We start from the raw sequence: 27,804 nt of genomic DNA, 5'->3' as shown, positions 1-27,804 counted from the left end.
TCAGAGGAGATCGACACCAGTGGCATTTTACTCCACAGTGAACTAGCAGGTATTAACACCCCCACACACACCTAAGAATCTGTGTGTGTGACCACAGACAGGAGGCTGCCCCCACACAAGGCTTGGGTTCTGGATTTCTCAAGACTAGCCAGACCCTGAAAGTTAATAATTATAGAAACAATAGAAGCTGATATGCTTACTGAGAGAAACTGCTGACCTCTTTGTTCCCTTCCTCAGCTTACCCTCTGGGCTAATGAGCAAATGTCCTTCAATAAAAGCTAAGTGGAACAAACACTCAGGGCCACTTGCTAAATCCCACAAACGGGCAGTGGTCCCCTGTGCTCCCACTTTTGAAAATTCTATTCTGTGTGGCTTGTCTCTTTGTCCCCTGTTGTTGTTTCTAACATTTCCCCAATCGACTGCTGCCAGATCCACAGGTCTTAAAAGACCCTGCCCCTGGGGTAGCCCCCTGGCAATCCTCCCACTTCAGCCTTCCAGAGTGCTAGCATTACAGGCATGAGCCACCATATCTGGACAAATTTTTCTTTTTTGAAGGCTGAATGATATTCTCTTGTGTGCTACATTTAATTTATTCATTCATCCTTTGATGAACATTTGGGTTGCCTCCATCTTTTGGCTATTATGAGTGATATTTGCTGTGAATATAGATATATAATATCTCCTCAAGTCCTTACTTTCAATTCTTTTGGGTATTTGTTCAGAAGTGAGATTGCTGGATCATATGCTAACTCTATTTTTAATTCTTTGAAAAACTGCCATACTGTTTTCCTCAGTAGCTGTTTTCCATTTTACGCTTTTACTGACAGTGCACAGTGTATCAATTCATTCATATCCATGCCAACATGTTATTTTCTCTTTTTGTGGTAGCAGCTATCCCAATGGGGGTGAGTCAAGCCTGCGTTTTTAACCCCCGGTCCGTACTGCCTTTATCTTTTCAATTACAGGAGTCTTATTCGATAATTTCTGGACATTCGTTTTCTTTTATACAGTAAAGAAAGCTTACACTGGATAAAAAAAAATAAAGGCGAGGGATAGAGGGAAAAAATAATGAAAAATAGGTAGTATTAATCATCTGCGTGTTCAGTTAAAAATATATTAAGAGTTGTAAGTCTGCCTTAGGAGTTAGGAAAATATGAACACCCCTGGTATTTTAGTAAAGGCGGATTGGTTTTACTACTGATGTTTTTATCCCTTGTATGGCCCAGGCCATAACAAATCACTTGAATCTTACCTTTCTTAGATTGACACTTAAGAAGTCACAGCTGTCAAAGTACCCTACTGTACACGTATATTGCCCTGTCTCCCTCTTTCTGTGCCTCTCTTCTTTTTGTCAATATTCCTTATACCCACCCCCTCTCCTTTCTCTATCTTTCTTTTTTTTCTTATCACTCGGTCCTCCTTTCTTTCATCCCTTTTTTGCTCTTCAACCTTCTGACCCTTCTGGTCCTGTAACCCTTAGTCCACAGGCACAAGAACTTAAAGAGCAAGAGGAAGTGAAAGGAAAATTAGGGCAAGGAAACAGATAAAAGAAATCACTCATGAGGAAGAATCGGCAGAATACTCCAGGCAACATGAAGAACCAGTCTAGTACAACCCCACCAAGGGACCATGAGGTAGCTACTGCAGATGATTCCACCTGTAAAGAAATGCTGGGAATGACAGCAAAGGAATTTAGGATACACATATTGAAAACAATGAAAGAAATGATGGAAACAATGAAGGAAATTGCTAATAAAGTGGAAAATAACCAAAAGGAAATCCAAAAACAGAATCAAATCAGAGATGAACGATATGAAGAATATAAAAAGGATAGAGCAGAGCTGAAGGAACTGAAACAGTCAATTAGGGAACTTAAAGATGCAATGGAAAGTATCAGCAACAGGTTAGACCATGCAGAAGAAAGAATTTCAGAGGTAGAAGACAAAGTTCTTGAGATAACTCAGACAGTAAAAGAGGCAGAAAAGAAGAGAGAGAAAGCAGAACGTTCACTGTCAGAATTATGGGATTTTATGAAGCGTTCCAACATAGGAGTTATAGGAATTCCAGAAGGGGAAGAAGAATGCCCCAGAGGAATGGAAGCCATACTAGAGAATATTATAAAAGAAAATTTCCCAAACATCACCAAAGATTCTGACACACTGCTTTCAGAGGGATATCGGACCCCAGGTCGCCTCAACTCTAACCAAGCATCTCCAAGACACATTGTGATGAACGTGTCCAAAGTCAAGACAAAAGAAAAGATTCTGCAAGCTGCCAGGAGTAAGCGCCAGTTGACCTACAGGGGCAAATCCATCAGAGTGACCGCAGACTTCTCTAATGAAACTTTCCAAGCAAGAAGACAATGGTCATCTACCTTTAATATACTTAAACAGAACAATTTTCAGCCCAGAATTCTGTACCCTGCTAAGCTAAGCTTAAAAATTGACGGAGAAATCAAATTATTTACGGATATACAAACATTGAGGAAATTCGCCACAACAAGACCAGCTCTACAGGAAATACTTCAACCTGTTCTGCACACTGACCACTACAATGGATCAGCAGCAAAGTAAGAACTCAGAAATCAAAGGACAGAACCTAACCTCCACACTGATGCAAAAGATAAAACTAAGCAATGGGCTCTCACCAAATAAGACAAATAGAATACTACTACAATTATCAACTATCTCAATAAATGTTAATGGCTTGAATTCCCCACTGAAGAGACATAGATTGGCTGACTGGATTAAAAAACACAAGCCATCCATTTGCTGTCTGCAAGAAACACACCTGACTTCAAAAGACAAATTAAAGCTCCGAGTCAAGGGTTGGAAGACAATTTTTCAGGCAAATGGAATTCAGAAGAAAAGAGGAGTTGCAATCTTATTTTCAGATACATGTGGATTTAAAGCAACTAAAGTCAAAAAAGACAAAGATGGTCACTTTATATTGGTCAAGGGAAAACTACAACAAGAAGACATTTCAATTCTAAATATTTATGCACCCAATTTAAATGCTCCCAGATTCTTGAAGCAGACCTTACTCAGTCTGAGCAATATGATATCTGATAATACCATCATAACAGGGGACTTTAACACTCCTCTTACAGAGCTGGACAGATCCTCTAAACAGAGATTAAACAAAGATATAAGAGATTTAAATGAGACCCTAGAACAACTGTGCTTGATAGACGCCATATAGAACACTTCACCCCAAAGATAAAGAATATACATTCTTCTCATCACCCCATGGAACATTCTCCAAAATTGATCATATCCTGGGACACAAAACAAATATCAACAGAATCAAAAGAATTGAAATTTTACCTTGTATCTTCTCAGACCATAAGGCACTAAAGGTGGAACTCAACTCTAACAAAAATGCTCAACCCCACCCAAAGGCATGGAAATTAAATAATCTTCTGTTGAATAACAGATGGGTGCAGGAAGAAATAAAACAGGCAATCATTAACTTCCTTGAGCATAACAACAATGAAGACACAGCTACCAAAACCTGTGGGATACTGCAAAAGCAGTTTTGAGAGGAAAATTCATCGCTTTAGATGCCTACATTCGAAAAACAGAAAGAGAGCACATCAGCAATCTCACAAGAGATCTTATGGAATTGGAAAAAGAAGAACAATCTAAGCCTAAACTCAGTAGAAGAAAAGAAATATCCAAAATCAAATCAGAGATCAATGAAATTGAAAACAAAAGAATCATTCAGAAAATTAATGAAACAAGGAGTTGGTTTTTTGAAAAAATAAATAAAATAGATAAACCATTGGCCAGACCAACTAGAAATAGAAAAGTAAAATCTCTAGTAACCTCAATCAGAAACGATAAAGGGGAAATAACAACTGATCCCACAGAGATACAAGAGATCATCTCTGAATACTACCAGAAACTCTATGCCCAGAAATTTGACAATGTGAAGGAAATGGATCAATATTTGGAATCACACCCTCTCCCTAGACTTAGCCAGGAAGAAATAGAGCTCCTGAACAGACCAATTTCAAGCACTGAGATCAAAGAAATAATAAAAAAGCTTCCAACCAAAAAATGCCCTGGTCCAGATGGCTTCACTCCAGAATTCTATCAAACCTTCAAGGAAGAGCTTATTCCTGTACTACAGAAAGTATTCTAAAAAATTGAGGAAGAAGGAATCTTCCCCAACACATTCTATGAAGCAAACATCACCCTGATACCAAAACCAGGAAAAGACCCAAACAAAAAGGAGAATTTCAGACCAATCTCACTCATGAACATAGATGCAAAAATTCTCAACAAAATCCTAGCCAATAGATTACAGCTTATCATCAAAAAAGCCATTCATCATGATCAAGTAGGCTTCCTCCCAGGGATGCAAGGCTGGTTTAACATACGCAAGTCCATAAACATTATCCACCATATTAACAGAGGCAAAAATAAAGATCACATGATCCTCTCAATAGATGCAGAAAAAGCATTTGATAAAATCCAGCATCCTTTTCTAATTAGAACACTGAAGAGTATAGGCATAGGTGGCACATTTCTAAAACTGATTGAAGCTATCTATGACAAACCCACAGCCAATATTTTACTGAATGGAGTAAAACTCAAAGCTTTTCCTCTTAGAACTGGAACCAGACAAGGTTGTCCTCTGTCACCTTTACTATTCAACGTAGTGCTGGAAGTTCTAGCCAATACAATTCAGCAAGACAAGGAAATAAAGGGAATCCAAATGGGAGCAGAGGAGGTCAAACTCTCCCTCTTTGCTGACGACATGATGTTATACTTAGAGAACCCCAAAGACTCAACCACAAGACTCCTAGAAGTCATCAAAAAATACAGTAATGTTTCAGGATATAAAATCAATGTCTACAAGTCAGTAGCCTTTGTATACACCAATAACAGTCAAGATGAGAAGCTAATTAAGGACACAACTCCCTTCACCATAGTTTCAAAGAAAATGAAATACCTAGGAATATACCTAACGAACGAGGTGAAGGACCTCTATAAATAAAATTATGAAATCCTCAGAAAGGAAATAGCAGAGGATATTAACAAATGGAAGAACATACCATGCTCATGGATGGGACGAATCAACATTGTTAAAATGTCTATACTTCCCAAAGCAATCTACCTATTCAATGCCATTCCTATCAAAGTACCTACATCGTACTTTCAAGATTTGGAAAAAATGATTCTGCATTTTGTATGGAACCGGAAAAAACCCCGTATAGCTAAGGCAGTTCTTAGTAACAAAAATAAAGCTGGGGGCATCAGCATACCAGATTTTAGTCTGTACTACAAAGCCATAGTGGTCAAGACAGCATGGTACTCGCACAAAAACAGAGACATAGACACTTGGAATCGAATTGAAAACCAAGAAATGAAACTAACATCTTACAACCACCTAATCTTCGATAAACCAAACAAGAACTTACCTTGGGGGAAAGACTCCCTATTCAATAAATGGTGTTGGGAGAACTGGATGTCTACATGTAAAAGACTGAAACTGGACCCACACCTTTCCCCACTCACAAAAATTGATTCAAGATGGATAAAGGACTTAAATTTAAGGCATGAAACAATAAAAATCCTCAAAGAAAGCATAGGCAAAACACTGGAAGATATTGGCCTGGGGGAAGACTTCATGAAGAAGACTGCCATGGCAATTGCAGCAACAACAAAAATAAACAAATGGGACTTCATTAAACTGAAAAGCTTCTGTACAGCTAAGGATACAATAACCAAAGCAAAGAGACAACCTACACAATGGGAAAGGATATTTGCATATTTTCAATCAGACAAAAGCTTGATAACTAGGATCTATAGAGAACTCAAATTAATCCACATGAAAAAAGCCAACAATCTCATATATCAATGGGCAAGAGACATGAATAGAACTTTCTCTAAAGATGACAGACGAATGGCTAACAAACACATGAAAAAATGTTCATCATCTCTATATATTAGAGAAATGCAAATCAAAACAACCCTGAGATATCATCTAACCCCAGTGAGAATGGCCCACATCACAAAATCTCAAAACTGCGGATGCTGGCGTGGATGTGGAGAGAAGGGAACACTTTTACACTGCTGGTGGGACTGCAAACTAGTACAACCTTTCTGGAAGGAAGTATGGAGAAACCTCAAAGCACTCAAGCTAGACCTCCCATTTGATCCTGCAATCCCATTACTGGGCATCTACCCAGAAGGAAAGAAATCCTTTTATCATAAGGACACTTGTACTAGACTGTTTATTGCAGCTCAATTTACAATCGCCAAAATGTGGAAACAGCCTAAATGCCCACCAACCCAGGAATGGATTAACAAGCTGTGGTATATGTATACCATGGAATACTATTCAGCCATAAAAAAAATGGAGACTTTACATCCTTTGTATTAACCTGGATGGAAGTGGAAGACATTATTCTTAGTAAAGCATCACAAGAATGGAGAAGCATGAATCCTATGTACTCAGTCTTGATATGAGGACAATTAATGACAATTAAGGTTATGGGGGGGAAGCAGAAAGAGGGACGGAGGGAGGTGGGTGGGGCCTTGGTGTGTGTCACACTTTATGGGGGCAAGACATGATTGCAAGAGGGACTTTACCTAACAGTTGCAATCAGTGTAACTGGCTTATTGTACCCTCAATGAATCCCCAACAATAAAAAAAAAAAAAAATTTTTAAAAAGAAGTCACAGCTATTCTGTGCCTAGTAGAAGATAGAAAAGAACATTTCCTCTTCTGATTTGAAACTTAGAGTCAGTTTTATTGCAAAGTTTCTTTTTTTTTTTCTTTTTGAATTCATTCTTGGTAGTAAAGAATTGCTTTAAAGAAAGAAAAGGTAAAGCAGCTTCACTAAAAGAGCACAGAGATTTATAGTCTGTCAGATTTGGGTTCCAACTGCAATGGCAATTCCTATGATCGTGTATAACTTTCTGGAATCACAGTGTCTTCATTTGTAAAGTGGAGATAACTAATTCTCAGAGAATTAAATAAAATAATGTGGACAAAGTGCCTGATGCATGGTAGGTATGCTAAATATTTGATGAAAGGATTTAGTAAGCATAGCTTTAAAAAGCAGAGATTTCCTGGCTTTTGATTGGTTTCCACCATACAATAAAGTATGGCAATTAAGACATGGTTTCCAGATTCTGATTACCTGGGTTTGAATCCTTCTTCTACCACTTACAAAAAGTATGACTTTGGGCAAGTTACTCAGTCTCTCTCCACCTCAGTTCTCTCCTCTGTAAATAGGGTAATAGTAGTACCTACTTCATAGGGCACTCATGGACATGACTGAGCAGTCAGTACAGGTCAGCTACTATTATCATTTTATGATGTTGTGTTCACCTGCCATTGGTTTCTGACAAAACGCCACATGAAAGCAGGTCAACTCCTAAGGTTCCTCCACATAATAAGAACAACAAATTAACAGGAAGAGATTCCAGTAACATCCTGTAAGTGGCTCTTCTTACTGATACACATTTCTTCCTCCTTATTTCCTTTTTTAAAAGAGAATATTCTAGAACTGAGACCTGTACCTGCCATTCTGTTTCTAACAAATTAAGGGAAGGCTGCCCCAGGGTGCCTTGCTGCCACCTGTTTCTCATCTCCTGGGACTTTGATCCTAGTAATGGATTCACTTGAGCGGTTAGATAGCTCAGTACCAACACAGCCGACTGCGCCTGGAAAGGAAGCAGAAGTTTCCATGGGTAGCCTCATTACCAGACAAAGGGCCAGCAGGATATTCAGGTGTACTGAGTTTTATATATAAACTATACTGTATTTTCAGAGCTTTGACCCTTGGAAAAATACCGTTAAAATGCTTTCCTCTCCATCTAACATTCATTTCCAGAACCACTGAAGTGAAAGGGTCTATTAGTTGAGGGCCAGATTTGAAAACACATGAAAACTGCATTCGTGAGGTTAAGAAATGGCTTAATAATTAAGTTAAAACAGTTGAAAGTGGATCCAATTTCAAACAGATCAGCTAACCGTGCTAGAAGCAAGTGAGGGTGTGTTTCTTCCTATTTTTCCTTCTGCCTCCTCCCCCCCCCCATATTGGCACCCATCCCAAGCAGTTTTTCCAGTTCCTTTTTTTCTCATTAAACTTTACATAAGACTAAGTTCTTCATTGCCTGTATGTTAAACCAGTGTCACAGTTACAACCATAGTACATTTAATATTTAATGCATTTTCTTTTTTACGTATTGCATTTCATTGGTTTCTTTGGAAACCAGTTAGGATATATTTGAGTTCCACAGTCTAGATACATAGTTTTTATTCTTTGCTGCTGGGCTGTATTTTATTGGACATTGCAGGTAAACCAGTGAGATTATGTCATTTCAAACTGTTTAGTGTGTTTACAATACCTTTCATGTACCAATTTGAGTGTCTTCATAGCGAGCTGATGCTAAACAATTAGCTTTCATATCACTTGCATCACTAATTGTGTGAACAGTGATGATAATTTTCCTCTTCCTGAGAGTTGTAGCTGGGCTGCAAGTGAGGGGAATTGCAGGCATCAGTTATTCCCCAAGAAACTAATTTTGCCTTGATCCTCATAATAGGTTCCATTTACTGAGCCTCTACTCTTCTGCTTAGTATTGAGGCTTTTTACATGTATCACCTCAGTTTGTTATTCTAGCCTGTTCTGGGGCAGTTAGAACGTACCGGAGTGGTGTTTACAGCACTGTAGTGGGCATTTTTCCTACCTCCTATGTCCTTTGCCCACATTGGGGGTAGGGGAGAGAAGAGGTAGGGAGCTTGAGACAAGGCACAAGCAGACTCCCACAGCAGGGAAAGCTGAGGGCAAGAAGGAAGGACTCAGGGCCCAGAGCCTCATGTGTACAACATGCAGGCAACAGCTGGCTTCTTACAATTGGTTTCAGCATTTATTGGACATAATGTTATTTAGGCATGGGGTTAAATATTGGAGAGAGAAATAATGGATGTGGGTTTGGTCTTGGATGAGATTTTAATACTCTAGCCATTGTGACTCTTAGGGCAGGGATTGGGAGGAGGGAAGTGGTCTTATGTGAGTATGCTAGCTGTCCGTGTGACACAGTTACTCCTGTGGTTAAAGTATTATGGATTTTTTTTTTTTTTTAAGTTTTTGGCCGGGGTGGGTTTGAACCTGCCACCTCTGGTATATGGGGCCAGCACCCTACTCCTTTGAGCCACAGGTGCTACCCATGGATTTTTTTTTTTTTTAACCAAATCTAGAAAGAATCTTTTAAGAGCGAGAGGTATTCTTCATCACGAAAGTAGTGAATGAAAAAAATCTTCCTTATGAGAACTGAAGCCGTACTCAGCAGCAGCTGAACCTCAAAGACCATCTAAGGCCAAAACCTCTTATCCCTGCAGGCTGTGAGGGAGGAGACTCCAGGAGAGTATTGTCTTCTGTGATGCTCTGAACCCAGGAGTCCAGAACTGCTTTTAGCACTCTCATTTTAATGGCATTATTTAGCCACATAAGAACATTAACCTTTTACCCAGTCAAAAGTTATTAGTGCCAAGTGTGACCCAACGTCTCAGTTTGTCTGGAACAGTCCTAGTTTATGCCTTTTGTTCTGATATCACTAACAACAGTGCCTTTTTCACGCTCCAAAACATCCTAGTTTGTATGATAAATTATATCCTCATCCTATGAATTACTAAAGCAGATCTAGTGCAGTGTCAGGAACTGCTTGGGATGCAGATGTCTGAGATGTAAGTCTGCCCTCAAGGAGGGGAAGTCTAGTTGGGAAGAGAAAATAGGTGATGCAGGCTAGATGTCTGTCTCCACAAAATTCACATTTTGAAATCTAATACAGAGGTGGGGCCACTGGGGGGTAATGAGGGCTGAGTCCTCAAGATTGGGATCAGTATCTTTATAAAAGACGCTCCTATGAGCTGCCTTGCCCCTTACACTGTGTGAGGACAGAGCAAGAAAACCCTGTCTACAAACCGGAAAGCCCTGTCTAGAGACCAGAAAGCCCTGTCTACAGACCAGAAAGCGCTATCTACAAACCAGAAAGCCCTGTCTACAGACCGGAAAGCCCTGTCTATAGACCAGAAAGCCCTGTCTACAGACCAGAAAGCCCCGTCTACAGACCAAAAAGCACTGTCTACAGACCAGAAAGCATTGGCTACAAACCAGAAAGCCCTGTCTACAGACCGGAAAGCCCTGTCTACAGACCGGAAAGCCCTGTCTATAGACCAGAAAGCCCTGTCTATAGACCAGAAAGCACTGTCTACAAACCAGAAAGCCCTGTCTATAGACCAGAAAGCCCTGTCTACAGGCCAGAAAGCCCCGTCTACAGACCTAAAAGCACTGTCTACAAACCAGAAAGCCCTGTCTACAGACCAGAAAGCCCTGTCTACAGACCAAAAAGCCCTGTCTATAGACCAGAAAGCACTGTCTACAAACCAGAAAGCCCTGTCTACAGACCAGAAAGCACTATCTACAAACCAGAAAGCCCTGTCTACAGACCAGAAAGCACTATCTACATACCAGAAAGCCCTGTCTATAGACCAGAAAGCCCTGTCTATAGACCAGAAAGCACTGTCTACAAACCAGAAAGCCCTGTCTACAAACCGGAAAGCCCTGTCTATAGACCAGAAAGCCCTGTCTACAGGCCAGAAAGCCCCGTCTACAGACCTAAAAGCACTGTCTACAAACCAGAAAGCCCTGTCTACAGACCAGAAAGCCCTGTCTACAGACCAAAAAGCCCTGTCTATAGACCAGAAAGCACTGTCTACAAACCAGAAAGCCCTGTCTACAGACCAGAAAGCACTATCTACAAACCAGAAAGCCCTGTCTACAGACCAGAAAGCACTATCTACATACCAGAAAGCCCTGCCTACAAACCAGAAAGCCCTCACCAGACACCAGATCTGCTGGCACTTCCCAGCCTCCACCATTGTGAGAACTTTCTGGTGTTTTAAAATTACCCAGTCTATGGCATTATGTTATAGCATGCAGATGAGCGAAGACAGTATGTGCCTGTGAAACAAAATCTGTGATATGTCAATGCTAAACTGGATGGCAGCAGAGCATAAGGCATTGGAAGACAGGAGATCTCTGGAGTATGGAGGAATGAGTGGGTCAGGGTTCTTTGCAGACGACAGAAAACAGTTGAGTTGGTTTAAACAGTAAGGGGGTTATAAAGAAATACAAGATGGCTCACAGAATTGTTGGAAGGGCTGGGGAAGAATCTTGGCTGAGCTGCTGTTAAAAGGTGTTATCTCCTCCCACCTGCTCCAGCAAGGCAGAGGCCCCGTGCCCTGTGTGCCTCCTCGTGAGGCTTACTTTCCAATCCATGTCTCACATGTTACCTCTGATTTGTAGAACTGGGTCACCAGGTTGCAATTGCACCCTAGGTACAGAAGATTTTGAAAATGATTTTTGGAATCTGTTGCTAGTTGGAACTGTCAGTGTGGAGTTCGCAAATGTGGTAGGATTAGAACTGACTTCAAACGTGAGAAAGACTTAATAAGGCAAGTAAAGAAGGATTTTTTTTTCTTTTTTTTAATGAAAGGAACCTAAGTCAAGTGACAGAATGCAAAAAATAAATCTGGCTTTATTTGGACATCCAGAGCAGTTGTGGAAATGCAGAGGGAAATAACATTCAGTATGAAGAGTGGGACCTCTGGGTTTAAGTGAAATAGGGCTTTTACCTAATAGACAAAGTGTATGTCTTGGTCTCAGATCAATTAGGCTGTGCTTCCCTAAAAAATTAACCTTAAGGCCAGAGTGGTGGCTCCTGCTGTAATCCTATCATTCTGGGAGGCCAAGGTGGTGGACTATTTCAGCTCAGGAGTTGGAGACCTGTCTGAGCAAGAGTGAAACCCCTGTCTCTACTGAAAACAGAAAAAACTAGCCAGGCACTGTGATGGGCACTTGCAGTCCCAGGTACTAGGGAGGCTGAGGCAAAAGAGGCAAAAGGATCCCTTGAGCCCAAGAATTTGAGGTTGCTGTGAGCTATGATGATGCCACAGCACTCTACCCAGAGTGACAGAGTGAAGATCTGTCCTAAAAAGAAAAAAAAAAAACCTGAAATCTCAAGCTTAACACAACATAGGTTTATTTCCTGCTCACACTAAATGTCTAGTACAGTGGTTCTCAACCTATGGGTTGTGACCCCTTTGGGGGTCGAACGACCCTTTCACAGGGGTTGCCTAAGACCATCCTGCATATCATTTATTTATATTACAATTCATAACAGTAGCAAAATTACAGTTATGAAGTAGCAACGAAAATAATTTTATGGTTGGGGGTCACCACAACGTGTGGAGCTGTATTAAAGGGTCGCAGCATTAGGAGGGTTGAGAACCACTGGTCTAGTACCCTTTAGTGGGTAGTGTCTGCTCCACACAGTCACTTAGGAACCTAGATTGACTGCACATCTCTATGGCAAAGAAAGGATTGCTGTCAAACCAGGCTTTTCAGTGCATTCAGCACAGGAGCAGCAGATAGTATTTCTATTAACATCCATAGGCCAGAACTATGTACTTCTTCAAGAGTCTAGAAAGTACACATTTTTGTATAAACACAAAGGAGTAGATATGGGTGAATAGTGGGCATTCCTACTATGCATGTGAAGTGTTTAGCATAATATAATAGGTTTTTTGATGTGAGGGAAAGACTGCAAGAGCAGGCCCCCTGGCTGGTCTGCTCGGCTCCAGCCCCAGCCCCCAGCACAGTGCCTGCCTCAGGTGGTACTCAGCACATATTTGTCAGATGAACCTGGCTTTTAGTGATAGGCAGAGTGGAGTGGATGAGTTCTACATCAGAGGCTAGAAGTTGAAATGCAGGGAACTTACATAACAGCTTGAAATCTTCTGTTCCTTCAAGTAAGGATATTAATATATTCTTCAAGGATTAAAAGAGAATCAGTCAAAGCACTCGACCTGCTCTTTGAAGTCATTTGACATCTTGATAAGCAGATTGCAAAAGCCCATTTTTAAACTGATAATAATCTTGCAAATTTAAATTCTTTTCATGGGAACTATAAGGATGAGTACTTTAGAGCGGGTTTTCTTCTGACCATGAATTTTAGTTTCGTTTCTTCCTTTCCAGTGATGAAAGTGACAGCCTGTTTCTTCTGTCATACTAGAGTATTGACTTTATGTTGTGCCTGAAACAATTGAGCATTGTTTTTAAATAAATAAATTAAATGGAATATGCTTTAAAAAATAGAGCATGTTTGTTTTCTAACATAGTTTGCAGTGTTCTAAACATACAGGACTTTATCTAGAAAAACATGTTCTCTTTCTATCTCCTGAATGCAATTCTATACAATTACTGAGAAACAGAAATATTCAATCCATATGTCAAGTGAGTTATCTGGGACAGTTATCTGGTAGGAAGTCAACCTATAAAATTAGGATGCTGTACCTTTCCCATCTGCCACCTCATCAGAGAGAGATTGAAAGGACAGTAAAAGCCAGGAACCATTGCTGACTTTATTAAGATCAGTGTTTTCCTTCCATAGGCCCCGGGCTCCCAGGGCCGCCTCCTTACAAACATCCATTTAAAAAGAATAGAGTACGCCTAAGCACAGGAGTTTTGGGGTCAGAATGTGAGTCTGAAATTTTGCTTTATCACTTGCGAACTATGTTACCATTTTCTTGTCACTGACCCTCTCTCGGCATATTTTCTCATCTATAAATTGAGAATAACAGAATCCATTTGACAGCGTGGTTTTGACAGTGAAGTGAGGTGATGCGTGGAAAGCATCCAGCACTACTTGGCACATAGTAAGTGATCGATGGATTTGTGGTGTGGCATTGGTAGCAAGGTGATGAAGTTCTCACACATGCTGCAACATTGATACACCTCAAAAATACTATGCAAAACAAAATAAGCCAGACCAAAATAGGTCAAATGTCACTTGATTCCATCCATATGAAATATCTAGAATAGGCAAATTCACAGAAACAGAAAGTAGGTTCAAGGTTATCAGGGCTGGTGGTGGGTATGGGGAGTTGTTTCTTAGTGGTTACAGAATTTCTATTTGGGGTGCTAAGAAAGTTTTGGAGTAGTGGTAATGGTTGCACAACATAGTAAATTAATGCCACTGAATTGTATGTAGGCCCCAAGTTACAAACACCTATAGTTACATCATGTTTGTCGTGCTAATACAACTCACGCTTATGAATAGAGGATATTACCATAAGTCCCCGAGTGACAACATCCAACTGACAAATGGAGGCTATTACAGGTAATAGGTAAATGTACCAGTTCCAACTTACATGCAAATTCACTTAAAAACAGACCTACAGAACCTATCATTCATAGCTCAGGCCTGTCTGTAAATCTTATGTTATACAGACTGTACTATAATACAATTTTTTCTAAAACATTGTAGGGTTCTCCAGCATGTTCAGAGGGAAAACCAAAGACCCTACAGTGCCCTTCAGGGCCCAGTGCCTTGGCCTTCTCACGCACACTGGCCTAGTCATCCTGCCTCCTTGCTGCTCCTTGAACATGAACACACCAGGCTTGCTCCCTCTAGAGGGCCTTTGCCTTCCCATTCTCTCTGCTTGGAACAGAATACCGTTGTTTTTGATGTCTTCACAGAACATCTGCTCATCCATTCAGATGTCTGCTGAAATACCTACCACCTTCTCAGTGAGGCCATCCTGGACAACCCTCTATAAAGTCACAACCCCTCACTGTCTGGCACAACCAAGTACTCCCTTTGGCTCCATGGTACATTTATCACCAGACATGATAAATATTGACATGTTTCTTTGTCTCCAGTTACTAAAATGGAAGCCCCATGCATGCTAGGACTTTGCTTCATCACTTCTGTGTTCTTAATGACTAGAACAATGCCTGGCATGGAGCAAATGGTCAGTCAGTGTCTGTTAGATGAAGGAATCAATGAGTGAATAGGTTTGCTCTGGAGGTGTGTGTACACTCCTTACCAAAATGTCAGTTGTCCTCTGCCACTGTAAACATCACGGTGTTCAGCTGATCTCAACTGGCCTCACTCACACATGTGCAGGGTAGCTCAGCCATGGGGTAACTCTGCCATTGTTAGCTCTGCTGTCGGGTAGCTCGCCATGGGGAAGCTCCGCCGTGGGGGAACTCAGCCGTGGGGGAGCACAGCAGCTCTTCCAGTCTTGCTGGGGTCTTGCTAACGTGTCTGGAAGCTCCACAGGCAGGATCTGGATGGCTCAGCTGGAACAACTTGGGTGATTAGCTGTGATTCATGTCTCATCCTACAACAGGGTACCCTGAGCTTGCACTCAGCAAACAGATGTACACAGGTGCTTTTCAAGTCTCTGTATATGTCATATTCGATAACAGGCCATTGGCCAAGTAAGTCACATGGCCAAGACTCAGGGTTAACAGTTGTGGGGAGAAGGCACAGACACAAGGAGGTCTGAGGAGTTGGGACCATTAATGTATCCAGTCCACACACTCTGTAAAATCTTGGCTTTTCCCTGTGATCTGTGCAACTTTCTCCCACTTCGTATATCCTCACACTAAGTCACATTCTGCTTCAACCTTTGATCTCATCCTTCCAGCTCTCCCACTCAGTGTCCTGTTTTAAGAAGCTGGAAGGGCTTCTTTAGCAAGAAGAATCATAAATACAAAAGTTAGTGGTCACTAAGGGACCTTCTCCTGGTCTTTTCTATGAGGAAATCATTAAGTACTCTAAAGAGTATTAATTTCCCTGAGGTATAGTTATGCACCAAAATTCAACATCATCACCCTTGGGTCCTGCGGGTAAGCAGAATAATACCCCCCATGCTCCCAAAATGCCCACATTCTAATCCCTTGAGCCTGTGAATATGTCAAATTGCATGGCAGAGAGAATCAAGGTTGCAGATGAATTCAATCTGTTAATCATCTGACCTTAAACTAAGATTATCCAGGTGGGTCCAATATAATCACAAGCATCCTTAAATGCAAACGAGAAAAGGCCAGGTGGTAGCTCACGCTTCTAATCCTAGCACTCTGGAAGGTCAAGGCAGGAAGATTTCTTAAGCTCAGGAGTTCAAGACCAGCCTGAGTGAGAGTGAGAGCCCATCTCTACTAAAAATAGAAAACTGAGCCTGGCCTGTGACAGACACCTGTAGTCTCAGCTACTCAGGAGGCAAGAGCATCATCACTAGAGCCCAGGAGTTTGAGGTTGCTGTGAGCTAGGTTGAGGCCATGGCACTCTAGCCTGGGCAACAGAGTGAGACTCTGTCTCAAAAAAAAAAAAAAAAAAGGAGGAAGGCAGGAGAATCAGAAATCAGAGTGATGGGGATGCCAGCTTTGACTATAAAGAGGTCGAGAGCCCAGGGAGGCAAGGCAGTGGCTTTCTCCCTCAGCCTCTGGAGGGAGGCCACGCCTCGCTTGAGTTTAGTCCATTGAGACCTATTTCTGACTTAGGGGCTCCAGAACTATAAAATGATAAAATTGTTTTTAAGCCACTCAGTTTGTGATAATTTGTTATAGCAACAAGAGGAAGATACCATAGGGGCTGATTTTATCCAATAGAATCCTAGTGAAAAATGTGTTCTGACAGGCAGGTGGTTATTTATATCCCAATTATTTTTTACATTGGCCAGTCATTTTTAGAAAGGTAAGAGGAGATGGGTAGGGAACACCTTAGGAATTGAGGTGCTAAAGGGTAAGTTAGTTACTGGGGCCCATCTAAGAAAGGAGGTTTTACAGAGACAGCTTGGAGAGTTAATGCTCTCAGGAAGCCCTGACGCAGGTCTTCAGCCCCACTTCCTGGGCTGTTTTTTTCTACCTTTGACCAACCCCTACCCCACCCTCAGCCCAAACTGTGCTAGAGCTTCTAATTTACATCCCATGAGATGCACAAGCTAAAGCAATTCCATCTTGGATGCTAATCCACTGTGTTGACTTCTGATTAACCCCCAGCTCCAGGAATGCCTCTAAGATTTCTACTTTACTATTGCCATAAATCCTACCCTTAGGTCAAAACAACCTTGATGTTATCTGTTTTTCTACACATTCCTTCTGAAGCATGCATATGCTTTCCCTATGGTATACAAGCCCTGGGTCTGGGAGGGTAACAGCGTGGGGATGCACTATCTTGCACCTGCCTGAGGCATGGCTTATTTTTGTAAATCCATATTAAGTGTTTCTTTCTGAGAAACTGGATTTGTCAGCCTGTTTCCTTGACCTCTCAGCTCTCTGGCCTTTGAGGCTGAGTTTGCATAGAACGGCTCACCTTAGAGCAGGCGTCCTCAAACTTTTTAAACAGGGGGCCAATTCACTGTCCCTCAGACCCTCGGAGGGCCAGGCTATAGTTTAAAAAAAAAAAAAAAACAAACTATGAACAAATTCCTATGCACACTGCACATATCTTATTTTGAAGTAGAAAAACAAAACGGGAACAAATACAATCACACCACCTCATGTGGGCCCCGGGCCGCAGTTTGAGGACCCCTGCATAGGGACTTGAGATGGGCAGTGGCCTACAACAGTTTCCCTAGTCTTGGAGCCCCACTTCACTAGACGATTCCCCTCAACTTCCCAGAGCGGTCATTTGATTTACACTACCACCTGCAGCACTGCCGAAGGGTCCTGCGCCCTCCACATCGTCACCCACATCTGATACTGTCAGGCTGTCTGCCTTTCCCAGTCTGGCGTATGTTTATGTGCGTTGGTGTCTCTTTATGTTAACTTGTATTTCTCTAATTATAAGTGAGATTGAGCATTTTGTACATACTTGTTGGTTTCCTGTGTATATTTATTCAGGTTTTCTTTTCAGTGAAGAGTCTTTTGACCATTTTCTTCTATTGAACTGAATATTTTTTTTACGGACGTCTAGGATTTCTTTATGTAGTCTGAAGTCAGCTACATGTGAAACAAGTGTCTTTTCCCAGTTTTTGCCTCGTCTTAACCTCCTCTTGGCACCTTTTAAAAAACTTGGTATGTTTTCGTGATTTGTCTAAGAAGTATGTCCCTACCTTCTGGATGGGAAAGGTTTTCCTCTCAGGTTGTCTGAAGTTTTGCCTTTGCCAGGTTAAATGTTTAATCTTCCTGGAATTGATTTTTAGGAATGGAAGGTAGGAGTTAAATTTCATTGCTTTACGTGTACATGACCAATTGTTCCAGAAAATGTTATTGACAGCCTGTTTTTCCTACTGGCCTGCTGTGCATCTGCTACAAGTCCTGTTTCCCCGTGCATGTAAATCGGTTTATAGCCCTCTCCTTGGCACCGTCTTGTATTAGTTAGCTATTGCTGTATAACAAATCACCTCAAAACAACGAACACGTATTACCTCGCAGCTTCTGTGAGTCAGAAACCCAGGTGCAGCCGAGCTGGGCGCTTCTGGCACAGTGACTTTCCTGAGTGAGGACGGCAGCCAGGTGAGACCGGTTGAGTCCCCTTCCCAGACCACTGGTGTGCTGAGGACATGTTTCCCTGAGGGCTCAGTCCTGTGCTGAGTGGTTGTCAGAGGCCTCCCTCAGTTCCTTCTTATGTGGGCTTCTGTGTAGAGCAGCTCACGGCATGGCCGCTGACTTCCCTCAGAGCAGGATGAAACAAGTGGAAGCTACAGTATTTTATAAGCTAATATCAGAAGCAAAGTGTCATTTATGTTGAGTACTGTTAATTGGAAACAAGTAAGTTCAGCCCATAGTCCAGGGGAAGGTGGTGCCCAAGGGTAGGTGGTGCCCAAGGGTGTGGACACCAGGAGGCAAGGACTGCTAGGGTCCATCTCCAAGGCTGCCTGCCACACTTATGTAAGTGATATGAGTACTTAATATTTTAATATTAATCTTCTCAGTTATTTTAAGTAAATTTCAACAGAACCATTATTTTTTACTTCTTAAAAGTATTTGTATTTAAAATAGAAAAGGAGAATGGGCATGCCTTGGAATGGATTTTTGGAAGAAGACATAATAGAACTGAAGAATCAATGGGAAAATAGGCAGAGATGTGATTTTTCTTTAAATAGCGGGGCTGAGTTTAGTACTATTGTGATAAATACAGTCATCCCTTGGTATTCTTGGGGGTTTGGTTCCAGGATACCCTCTCTGGATACCAAACTCTGCAGATGTTCGCCTCCCTTATAAAAAATGGTGCAATATTTGCCTGTATAAAAATATATATATTTGCATATAACCTACACACATCCTCTGATATACTTTAAATCGTCTAAGACAGTGCCTACATATCACTGCATTCATGTGGATTGAACAAAGCATTCATTATGTGGCAAATTCAAGTTTTGCTTTTTTGGAACTTTGTGGAATTTTTTTTTCCAAGTATTTTTGATCTGCACTCGGTTGAAGCTACAGATGTGGAACTTACAGATGTGGAGAGCCAACTGTATGTACCAAGTAATTTTTCCTAACTAATTTGTCTGCATTTTTCAAGCTGAATAGCCGTCATGGTGAGCTGTAGGAAATATTTTACAAGTTAACTCATTATTATGAGACTCTCTGAGACAGACTAAAGCACCTATCATCTCCTTTATTCATTTCATGTAGTTCATGGAGCTCAATAACGCTAAAACCATATTTCCAGTGTCATTGAAAATGATACTTAGAATAGGATGAGAGGGTTGCTTTGTAATAACATTTAACATCATACGTGGCTTCTTCACGATTTCAGATATAAACCAAACATCTGCCAGCACACTCTCATGGTTACCTAGGTGGAAGGGAAGCTTTTGGAGCAATTATTTTGAGTTCAATTTATTACCTAAAGATTAAGTTGAATACACCCAATTGTGACGTTCATCAACATCCTAGTTCACTGCTTCCTGAGTGCACTACTTGGAATGAGACTGGTTTCAGTTGTGGTTTAAGAGATCATTGAAAGAACTTCATCATCAGTAAAGCATCTTGACCCACTTCACTTTTCATTTCTTCAGCATTGCCACCCTTGTGGAGCAGCTTTCCCCAGCCACCTATTTGGAGTGCTTATCTCCACTGACCTGTGCTCACCTGTACCGCTACTCATCTCCACTCCCCTGTGCTCACCTGTACCGCTGCTCATCTCCACTCCCCTGTGCTCACCTGTACCGCTGCTCATCTCCACTCCCCTGTGCTCACCTGTACCGCTGCTCATCTCCCCTCCCCTGTGCTCACCTGTACCTCTGCTCATCTCCACTCCCCTGTGCTCACCTGTACCTCTGCTCATCTCCGCTCCCCTGTGCTCACCTGTACCTCTGCTCATCTCCACTCCCCTGTACCTCTGCTCATCTCCACTCACCTGTACCGCTGCTCATCTCCACTCCCCTGTGCTCACCTGTACCTTTGCTCATCTCCACTCACCTGTACCGCTGCTCATCTCCACTCACCTGTGCTCACCTGTACCGCTGCTCATCTCCACTCACCTGTGCTCACCTGTACCGCTGTTCATCTCCACTCCCCTGTGCTCACCTGTACCTCTGCTCATCTCCACTCACCTGTACCGCTGCTCATCTCCACTCACCTGTGCTCACCTGTACCGCTGCTCATCTCCACTCCCCTGTGCTCACCTGTACCTTTGCTCATCTCCACTCACCTGTACCGCTGCTCATCTCCACTCACCTGTGCTCACCTGTACCGCTGCTCATCTCCACTCACCTGTGCTCACCTGTACCGCTGTTCATCTCCACTCCCCTGTGCTCACCTGTACCTCTGCTCATCTCCACTCACCTGTACCGCTGCTCATCTCCACTCCCCTGTGCTCACCTGTACCTCTGCTCATCTCCACTCACCTGTACCTCTGCTCATCTCCACTCCCCTGTGCTCACCTGTACCTCTGCTCATCTCCACTCACCTGTACCTCTGCTCATCTCCACTCCCATGTGCTCACCTGTACCGCTGCTCATCTCTACTCCCCTGTGCTCACCTGTACCGCTGCTCATCTCCACTCCCCTGTGCTCACCTGTACCGCTGCTCATCTCCACTCACCTATTTGGAACAGATGAGTTCAGATTTCTTCCTCAATGCTGTGTTTGCATCCTTCATAGTTCTAAGTGTGCCTGTTGGTCTCTTTTTTCTGCCAAGGCCTGTTCCGTGTATGTGCGTGTGTGTGTGTGTGTGCATGCCTGTCTACTTACCCCTGCATCTGTGACTGATGTTTACTTAGCAAGAGACTTACACGACAAATTTCATAGCCATTTCTAAACTTGGACCCAGTGAATAAATACTTGGATCTTCCTCAAGTGCGGCTAGTAAGAGAACCTTCTCTGTGTGTCTTTCCTTTGGATAAAAATATTTAAATTATAACGAGGAAGCAGTAGAAATGAACTTCTCTCCAGCCAAGATGCCACCCCCCTGAGGACACACCTTCCTGGCAGAGGTTACAGCCGCTCACTGTTTGTGGAACTGGAAACGTTACGTCCGAACAAACGACAGCGCCCCACTGTCGGCCAAGGTTTCTATGCTGTTATTCAATTCCAGATCTGAGTCTTCAGTCCTTGTTCTTGTGGATGTCACAGGTTTCAAATTAGGGAAATGTAAACTCATTTGAATGGATATTTGGTGCTAAGCTAAAGAAAGATAAAGTTTAAAATGAAGGTATTCAGAAAGAAGCCCACACCTGGAGTGCGGAGAAGGCATCACGATGCCTGAGAAGCCTCCTCTGTTCATTTTTTTTACCGAGAACAGATGCAGCAGATTCCAGTAGCAACGCTTCCTTTTGGAGGAGCCTCCTTACGTTTGAGGGATTAAAATACAATGATTATAGACATAGTTTATAATTTTGTATTCAAAGCAAACTTTCCAAAATCAGGAAATTTTTGGATTCTCCTCAGATAGTACACATATCCTGTACTGCATAATGTGTGTTTCAAAAGCACTTCCTCGCGTTGGTCACATGCTTGGTTTCAGTAGGTTTTGTGCATAGCCCATATGTTCAGGCTCACTTGGGGAAAAAAGCCTGTTCTAAACTCTAATTTATCCTACAAGCTATCAAACATTTTTTTCTTTCTCCCTGTTAGCTTGCACTTCAAGTTCTAACAGTACCTCTGAGCCATGAGAAAAATTTACACATAAGAAATGTTTTGAAGCCATTAAAGTTAAGTTCAGAGCTTAAGAGATGTTTTCACATCTCTTGAGTCAGATGAAATGAATTCTCATGGAAAGTAATAATTAGGTGATGGTCAGATGCTGAGCTTTGGTTTTTGATATGATTATCTCTTTCTTTTGTTCCGTGCAGTTCAAGTCCGAGGGTTGCGCATTCTGGAGGAGAGGGATCATTGAGACCATGCAGGGGCACATCAGATGTATTCCTTTGGTGGATGTCAAGGCAAAATTATTCAGAATATAATCTGAAATGCATTTGATCGTACAGTAGATAGTTTAATAATTTATGTTTAGCCTTATTAGCAAAGCCCTGTCTTTACTGTGCCATCATCAAAATAAGATAAAAACCCAAGATTCGAGTGTTTTTGTATGTGTGTATACTCAAGTTTAAAATTTTTTCTTTGCAATTTTAATGACCTGATAGCAAGTACACATTTGGGGTGAGGGGATGAGGGAAGAATTTCATGTGAATAATGTCTGATGTAGAATTGCTCATTCCCAAAAGTGATACAGAAGAGCTGACAGTATTGTGCTCTCATCACAGGAGTGTGTGACAAAGGTCTCAAAGTGTAAATGTTCTTCCAAACTAAATGGAAAAGCATAATTAATTCCAACTTCAAATGTTGATTCTATTACATTCCAGCACCCCTGTAATGCTGATGGACTGTGCATATAACACTTTCTTAACATAGACTTCAAGAACTAGAAAATACGAACATTTTTGCTTTGGAGATAATTGGGTACTCCAGCACTTCTACTTATATGATAATAAAATGATCCCAATTTGGGGACTGTCTAGAAGAATAATGGAAAAAGATAGCTTGGCACCCTTAATCCCCTGTGTGACCTGGTATCTGGTAATGACATGAAGTGCAGGGACAGGGTTGTCTTGTCAATTTGAGGAAGGGAGTTGGCACATGGAGTGCAATTGCAGGGCCCTGGCAACACCTGCAGGTGTCAGGGACAGAAGAACTCATTTACTGCACTACAAGATGGGAAGACAGGTGGCAACTCTCTTACAGGGATATCTTTTATTTGAGCAGAACCAGACCAACTGTTCCTCATTAAAACACATTTTGCAGCATGTTCTAATGTGAGCGCATCAAGTATGTCTGCACGTGTGTGCGTGTGTGTGTGTGTGTATTCAGAGCAAACTCAGCCATGTGCCATCTACGGGTCACATTTACAAAGTCTCAACATGACTCAGAACTGCAAGACAGATAGCATGAAAGTCCCCGCATGACTCAAGGCTGACTTCCCTTGGAAGGGAATGGGCTTCTGCAAAAAGACACAAAATAACACCATTACCTCCAGTAGGTGCAGTAGCAAGTAAAATGGATAAAATCTGTTTGGTGGGAATCTTGATAGTCATAGTCATTTGATAATTAAGCAGTATGTTGGTTTTTATCATTTATTTACATTAGACTATAAATACTTCTCGGATGTGTTGCTCTGGGGCTGTGCTTAGTATAGCTAAAGCCACACCTCTCAGCTGCTTTGCCATTTCTGCCTGCTATCTGAGAGTGGTGTGAGTGACTTGAAGGCAAGATTAACTTGCATTAGCTACTCCATTGGGTAGTTAGGAGGATTAAAGAAGAGAATGTATGCGTGGCGCTCAGAGGCCAGCTGGGCACACGGTAAGGGCTCCGAGGACTGGACTTCTACTTAGTGTTGCTACACAGAGCCTGTCCTCTTCCTTCCTTGCTGAGTCCTTATGCTTCTGGCTCTACAGCCATATTCTGTATTACAATTTGTCGATATTTTTGATGATGTAGAAGAGACCTCTGAACAGCAAGCCCATCCAGCTCCCAAGAAAAAGATATTTGCAACTATAAGAAGATGTGAACAGAGCATACTACCTGAACTGAGCACACTTTCTGGTGGGATGAGAGTTTGGGTGCTCACGTGTGCTATGAGTGTCAGGCACAGTAACGGCACCTGCCAGAACCTACAACTGTGTTACCTTACCTGGCAAAGGCACTTTGCAGAAGCGATTAAATTAAGAACCTTGCAATGAAGAGGTTATTCTGAATTATCTAAGTGGATCCCATGTCAATCATAAAAGTCCTTATAAAAACTCCTGTGCTACAGGCTTTGAAAATAGAGGAAGGGGCCACAAGCCAGTGGATATAGGCAAACTCTGGAAGCTAACAAGGACAAGGAAACAGATCATTTCCTAGAGCCGCCAAAAGGAGTGCAGCCCTGCCTACACCTTGATTTAGAATTTATAATCTCCAGAAAAGTAGGAGAATGAATTTGCATTGTTTAATACCCTAAGTTTGTGGTACTTCTTCATCTCCCAAACCACACTCCCATGATGTCACCATAATCACACCCCTTTATTGTGGACCTTTTGTATTCCAAGCGTTCTACCTGGGGCACATTTTTTCTAAGCTTTTCAACAACATGTTAAGGTAGATGATGGCATTTCTACTTCATAGAAGGGGCTTAGAAAGCTCAAACCACCTGCCTAAGATCGCATGGCACTCTGCACTTGGGTTCAATTCCTGGTCAGCCAGAGTTCAAAACCTGTGCTCATTCTTTAAATTTTATTTGCTTCTCACATATGATTAATAGGGAACAAAGCCAGCATGGGTCAATTAATCATATCTGAGAAGCAAATGAAATAGTGACTTTGTAATTTTACATAAAGAATATCTGAGGCAGGGCAGTGCCTGTGGCTCAGAGGAGTAGGGCACCAGCCCCATATGCTGGAGGTGGTGGGTTTAAACCCAGCCCTGGCCAAAAACTGCAAAAAAAAAAGAAGAAGAATATCTGAAGGCATTTGTGTTTTCCTTTAGAACCACAAAATACCATGGAATCTATAATCTTAATTGAGTTTTAAATGTTCAAAGCACTTAATATCTCTCTCTCTAATATATATATGTCATTTAATCCTTATAACACCCCTGTGATGCACAAATACAAATAGTACCTCCTTTTTACAGGTGAGGAAGTGGAGGCAAGAGAGGGCGGATAACTTGCCTGAGAACCCTCAGAGGGAGCTGGAATTCAGAGTCAGAGCTTGAGCACTTACTGCTGCTGATACCAGTCCCAACTACGCTTCATGGCACTAAACGTGCTCAAGTTAAGAGCGTCTCTTTTCTTTCCCCAACAGTGTATGTATAACTGCTAGAGAAGGAGGAAGCATTTACAGATAGACTGTTGTCACCCTCCCAACTGTCTTTATTTATCTTTAACTGATTGATATCGAATCCCTAAAGTTTCTGAACATAAAAGTTTGTTGTTTTTTTTTTAATTTCAGCATGCATACTTGGTTCTGCTTTAATGGGTTTATTCTTTTGATAGGATCTTATAAGCTATGCTTTTGAAAGTTAGAAGAATATGTTTAAGAGTTAGCAAATAAGCAGGTTTAGAAATTAATCAAGTGAGTAGTGAGATGCACAGGGAGGAAAACCCCATGGTAGTCAGAGTTAACACAGACAATGATGGGCATGCTCAGTGTACACCTGAGTCTGCTGTCACTCGATGAACACGTGGATCTTTCAGGTTGAACAGAGGTCATAGCCTGCCTTGCTTCACATTTCCGTTTTGAGAAAGGCATTTCTGAGTGGAATTTGAGTTCTTAAAAATTACATTTAAGTCTCAGAATTGACATTTAGTTTGTTTTAATAAGCAATAACATTCTTCAAATTTACTGTTATACTTCGATAGATGCAAGTGTATCTTGAATTTCAGGAATTAGTAATCTTGATAATGCTTATAAGGTTTATGGAAGGTTTGAGCCTTCTGTTTACTTTCCATAACTATTGACCATACTAAGTTTTTCTCTAAAGTCAGTTATATATATTGCTCTGTGAGCGTTTTGTGTGTATCAACTTTTATATTTCCTTTTTTTTCTTTTTTTTTTTTTCTGAGACAGAGTCTCACTTTGTTGCCCTCAGTAGAGTTCTGTAGCATCACAGCTCACAGCAACCTCAAACTCTTGGGCTCCCCTTGCCTCAGCCTCTTGAGTAACGTGGACTATAGGTGCCCACTACAACTCCCAGCTATTTTTTTTAGAGACGGGGTCTCGCGCTTGCTCAGGCTGATCTTGGACTCCTGAGCTCAAGCAATCCACCTATCTTGGCCTCCCAGAGTGCTGGGATTATAGGTGTGAACGACCGTGCCTGGCCTAAATTTTTGTTGTTGTTAAGCAGGCCCAGGCAACTTTTACCTTTCTAGTGGCAACCTATAATCACCTATAAGCAATTTTTATTACATAATAGAAATGCTACATACACTATTTTCTATTTGTGAACCCTGGTTCTAACTGTGTGGAAACCTGCCTCAATTGTACATTTACATGTTTGACCATCTTGGACGTTATGAGAAAGACCTTGTCTTTTCCGTATTTGTAAATTATTTTTCCTCTAGTATCACAGTGGTAGTGACAATCGAAATATACAAAGCTAGCTAGCTACTGATTACTCTGTCATCTGAGAAATGTTTTTCATGGTCTTATATTTAGAAATGGTATCATCAAAGGCCTTTAATCAAGGTGAACATAATAAAAGCAGCACAGTATGGCAGAGACAGGCTACCTTTTCCCCCTCCTGATCTGTTGTCAAGCTTCCACCTTGATCTTGCGGAGCATGGCAGGGCAGGTGGCCTCTGGTGGCTGCATGTGCCTGCTTCTGCTTTCCCATGTGATTCTAAGGTGCAGACTTATCCACAAGGACCAGGAGGGAATCATCTCAAATTTGAACCACTAGCACGCCCCTGAGAGTAGCCAGGTACTCCCCTCTGCACTTCCAAACACCAGCTCAGAAGCCTCTGAACAGAGACCACCTAGAAAGCAGTGCTGTTGGGTCTCCGAGCTCCTGTGCCTGCTCCAAGCCGGGCAGTCCACCTTTTCCACGTCTCGCACGCAGAGACAATGGGAGCTGCTTGTACGGCACACCAGGGAACTTCGAGGGGACTACATGTGGAATACATCTGTGACAAGACTCCACTCTACACAAACCCTGCCCTTCAGGAGTTCTGCCTTGACTCTCCATAAACACTGCCCATCTCTGTAAAGTCACGAACTTAGCCTGGCCCTTCAAGGAAAGAGCTGGCCCAGGGTGGGTGTTCACATGGGCCTTTGTGAAGGAGTAAGCAGATGGTTGCACCTTGTAGGAACAAATTACTTGACTGATACTGCAACAGGGCTTTCACTGCATCTGGAAATCATTTTTTCTTCTTGTTTCTCTCTTCATAGGAATTCAGAAATCAGCTTGGTAATCACCAGGGTGCAGTACCCCACACCCCTGCTGCAGCTCCACACCACCCAGAGAGTTCCAGAACGGCACTGCAGATACAAAGGCTGCATCAAGGCTGGATGCCGAGGATGTCTGTGGGCTTGGCTCTGCTTGCTCTTCTTTTTGCTTTTTTGGTCAAGGTCTATAACTGGAACACAAGCAAATGAAGCATCTGTGACGAAGAATAAATTTCTAATTAAAATCTTCAATGAACAGGAGGGTGACCGCATCAGTTCTCAAAGGGGAATAATTCACATTGGTCCCACTGCCCCCTCTTCAGCCACACTTGTTTTTAATGAGGCTCCCCTGTCTCACATTGAACTAGGCTCATTGTTTATTTGACCTAAAACCTAATCACAGCTACCATAGCATATGTTTCAAAGGATGCTCCTTTGGGTTTATTTTTAGCAAGAAATGCAAGTGGTTGTGTTTGGGTTTTTTTTGTCTCCAATCTTCAAGTCTGAACCTAATTGTATAGTGGCTCTCTGGTCATGTTTTCCTTATGCGGAAGAATTTTCAATCTTTAATAAACATATTCAGAGTGTATCTTCCTCTTCATGCTTTGTTTGGAGTCCCGGTG

General features: G+C 41.9%; 1 protein-coding gene across 3 annotated transcripts in view; it reads left to right on the top strand.

Annotated features, from left to right (window-relative positions):
* The window catches only part of CDKAL1 (CDK5 regulatory subunit associated protein 1 like 1), a 704,761-nt gene extending 677,319 nt beyond the window's left edge, over nt 1–27,442 (top strand). For all 3 annotated transcript variants that reach the window (XM_053601908.1, XM_053601906.1, XM_053601907.1), the window contains one exon: nt 27,185–27,442. In XM_053601908.1, the coding sequence (XP_053457883.1) occupies nt 27,185–27,391 (207 nt within the window). In that variant the 3' untranslated portion in view covers nt 27,392–27,442. The remainder of the gene's footprint in view (nt 1–27,184) is intronic.
* Nucleotides 27,443–27,804: the final 362 nt, after the last annotated feature.

This window comes from Nycticebus coucang, chromosome 9 (assembly GCF_027406575.1).
Source record: "Nycticebus coucang isolate mNycCou1 chromosome 9, mNycCou1.pri, whole genome shotgun sequence".
In the NCBI taxonomy this organism is placed as follows: Eukaryota; Metazoa; Chordata; class Mammalia; order Primates; family Lorisidae; genus Nycticebus; species Nycticebus coucang.
This window is presented reverse-complemented; position numbering and strand designations above follow the sequence as displayed.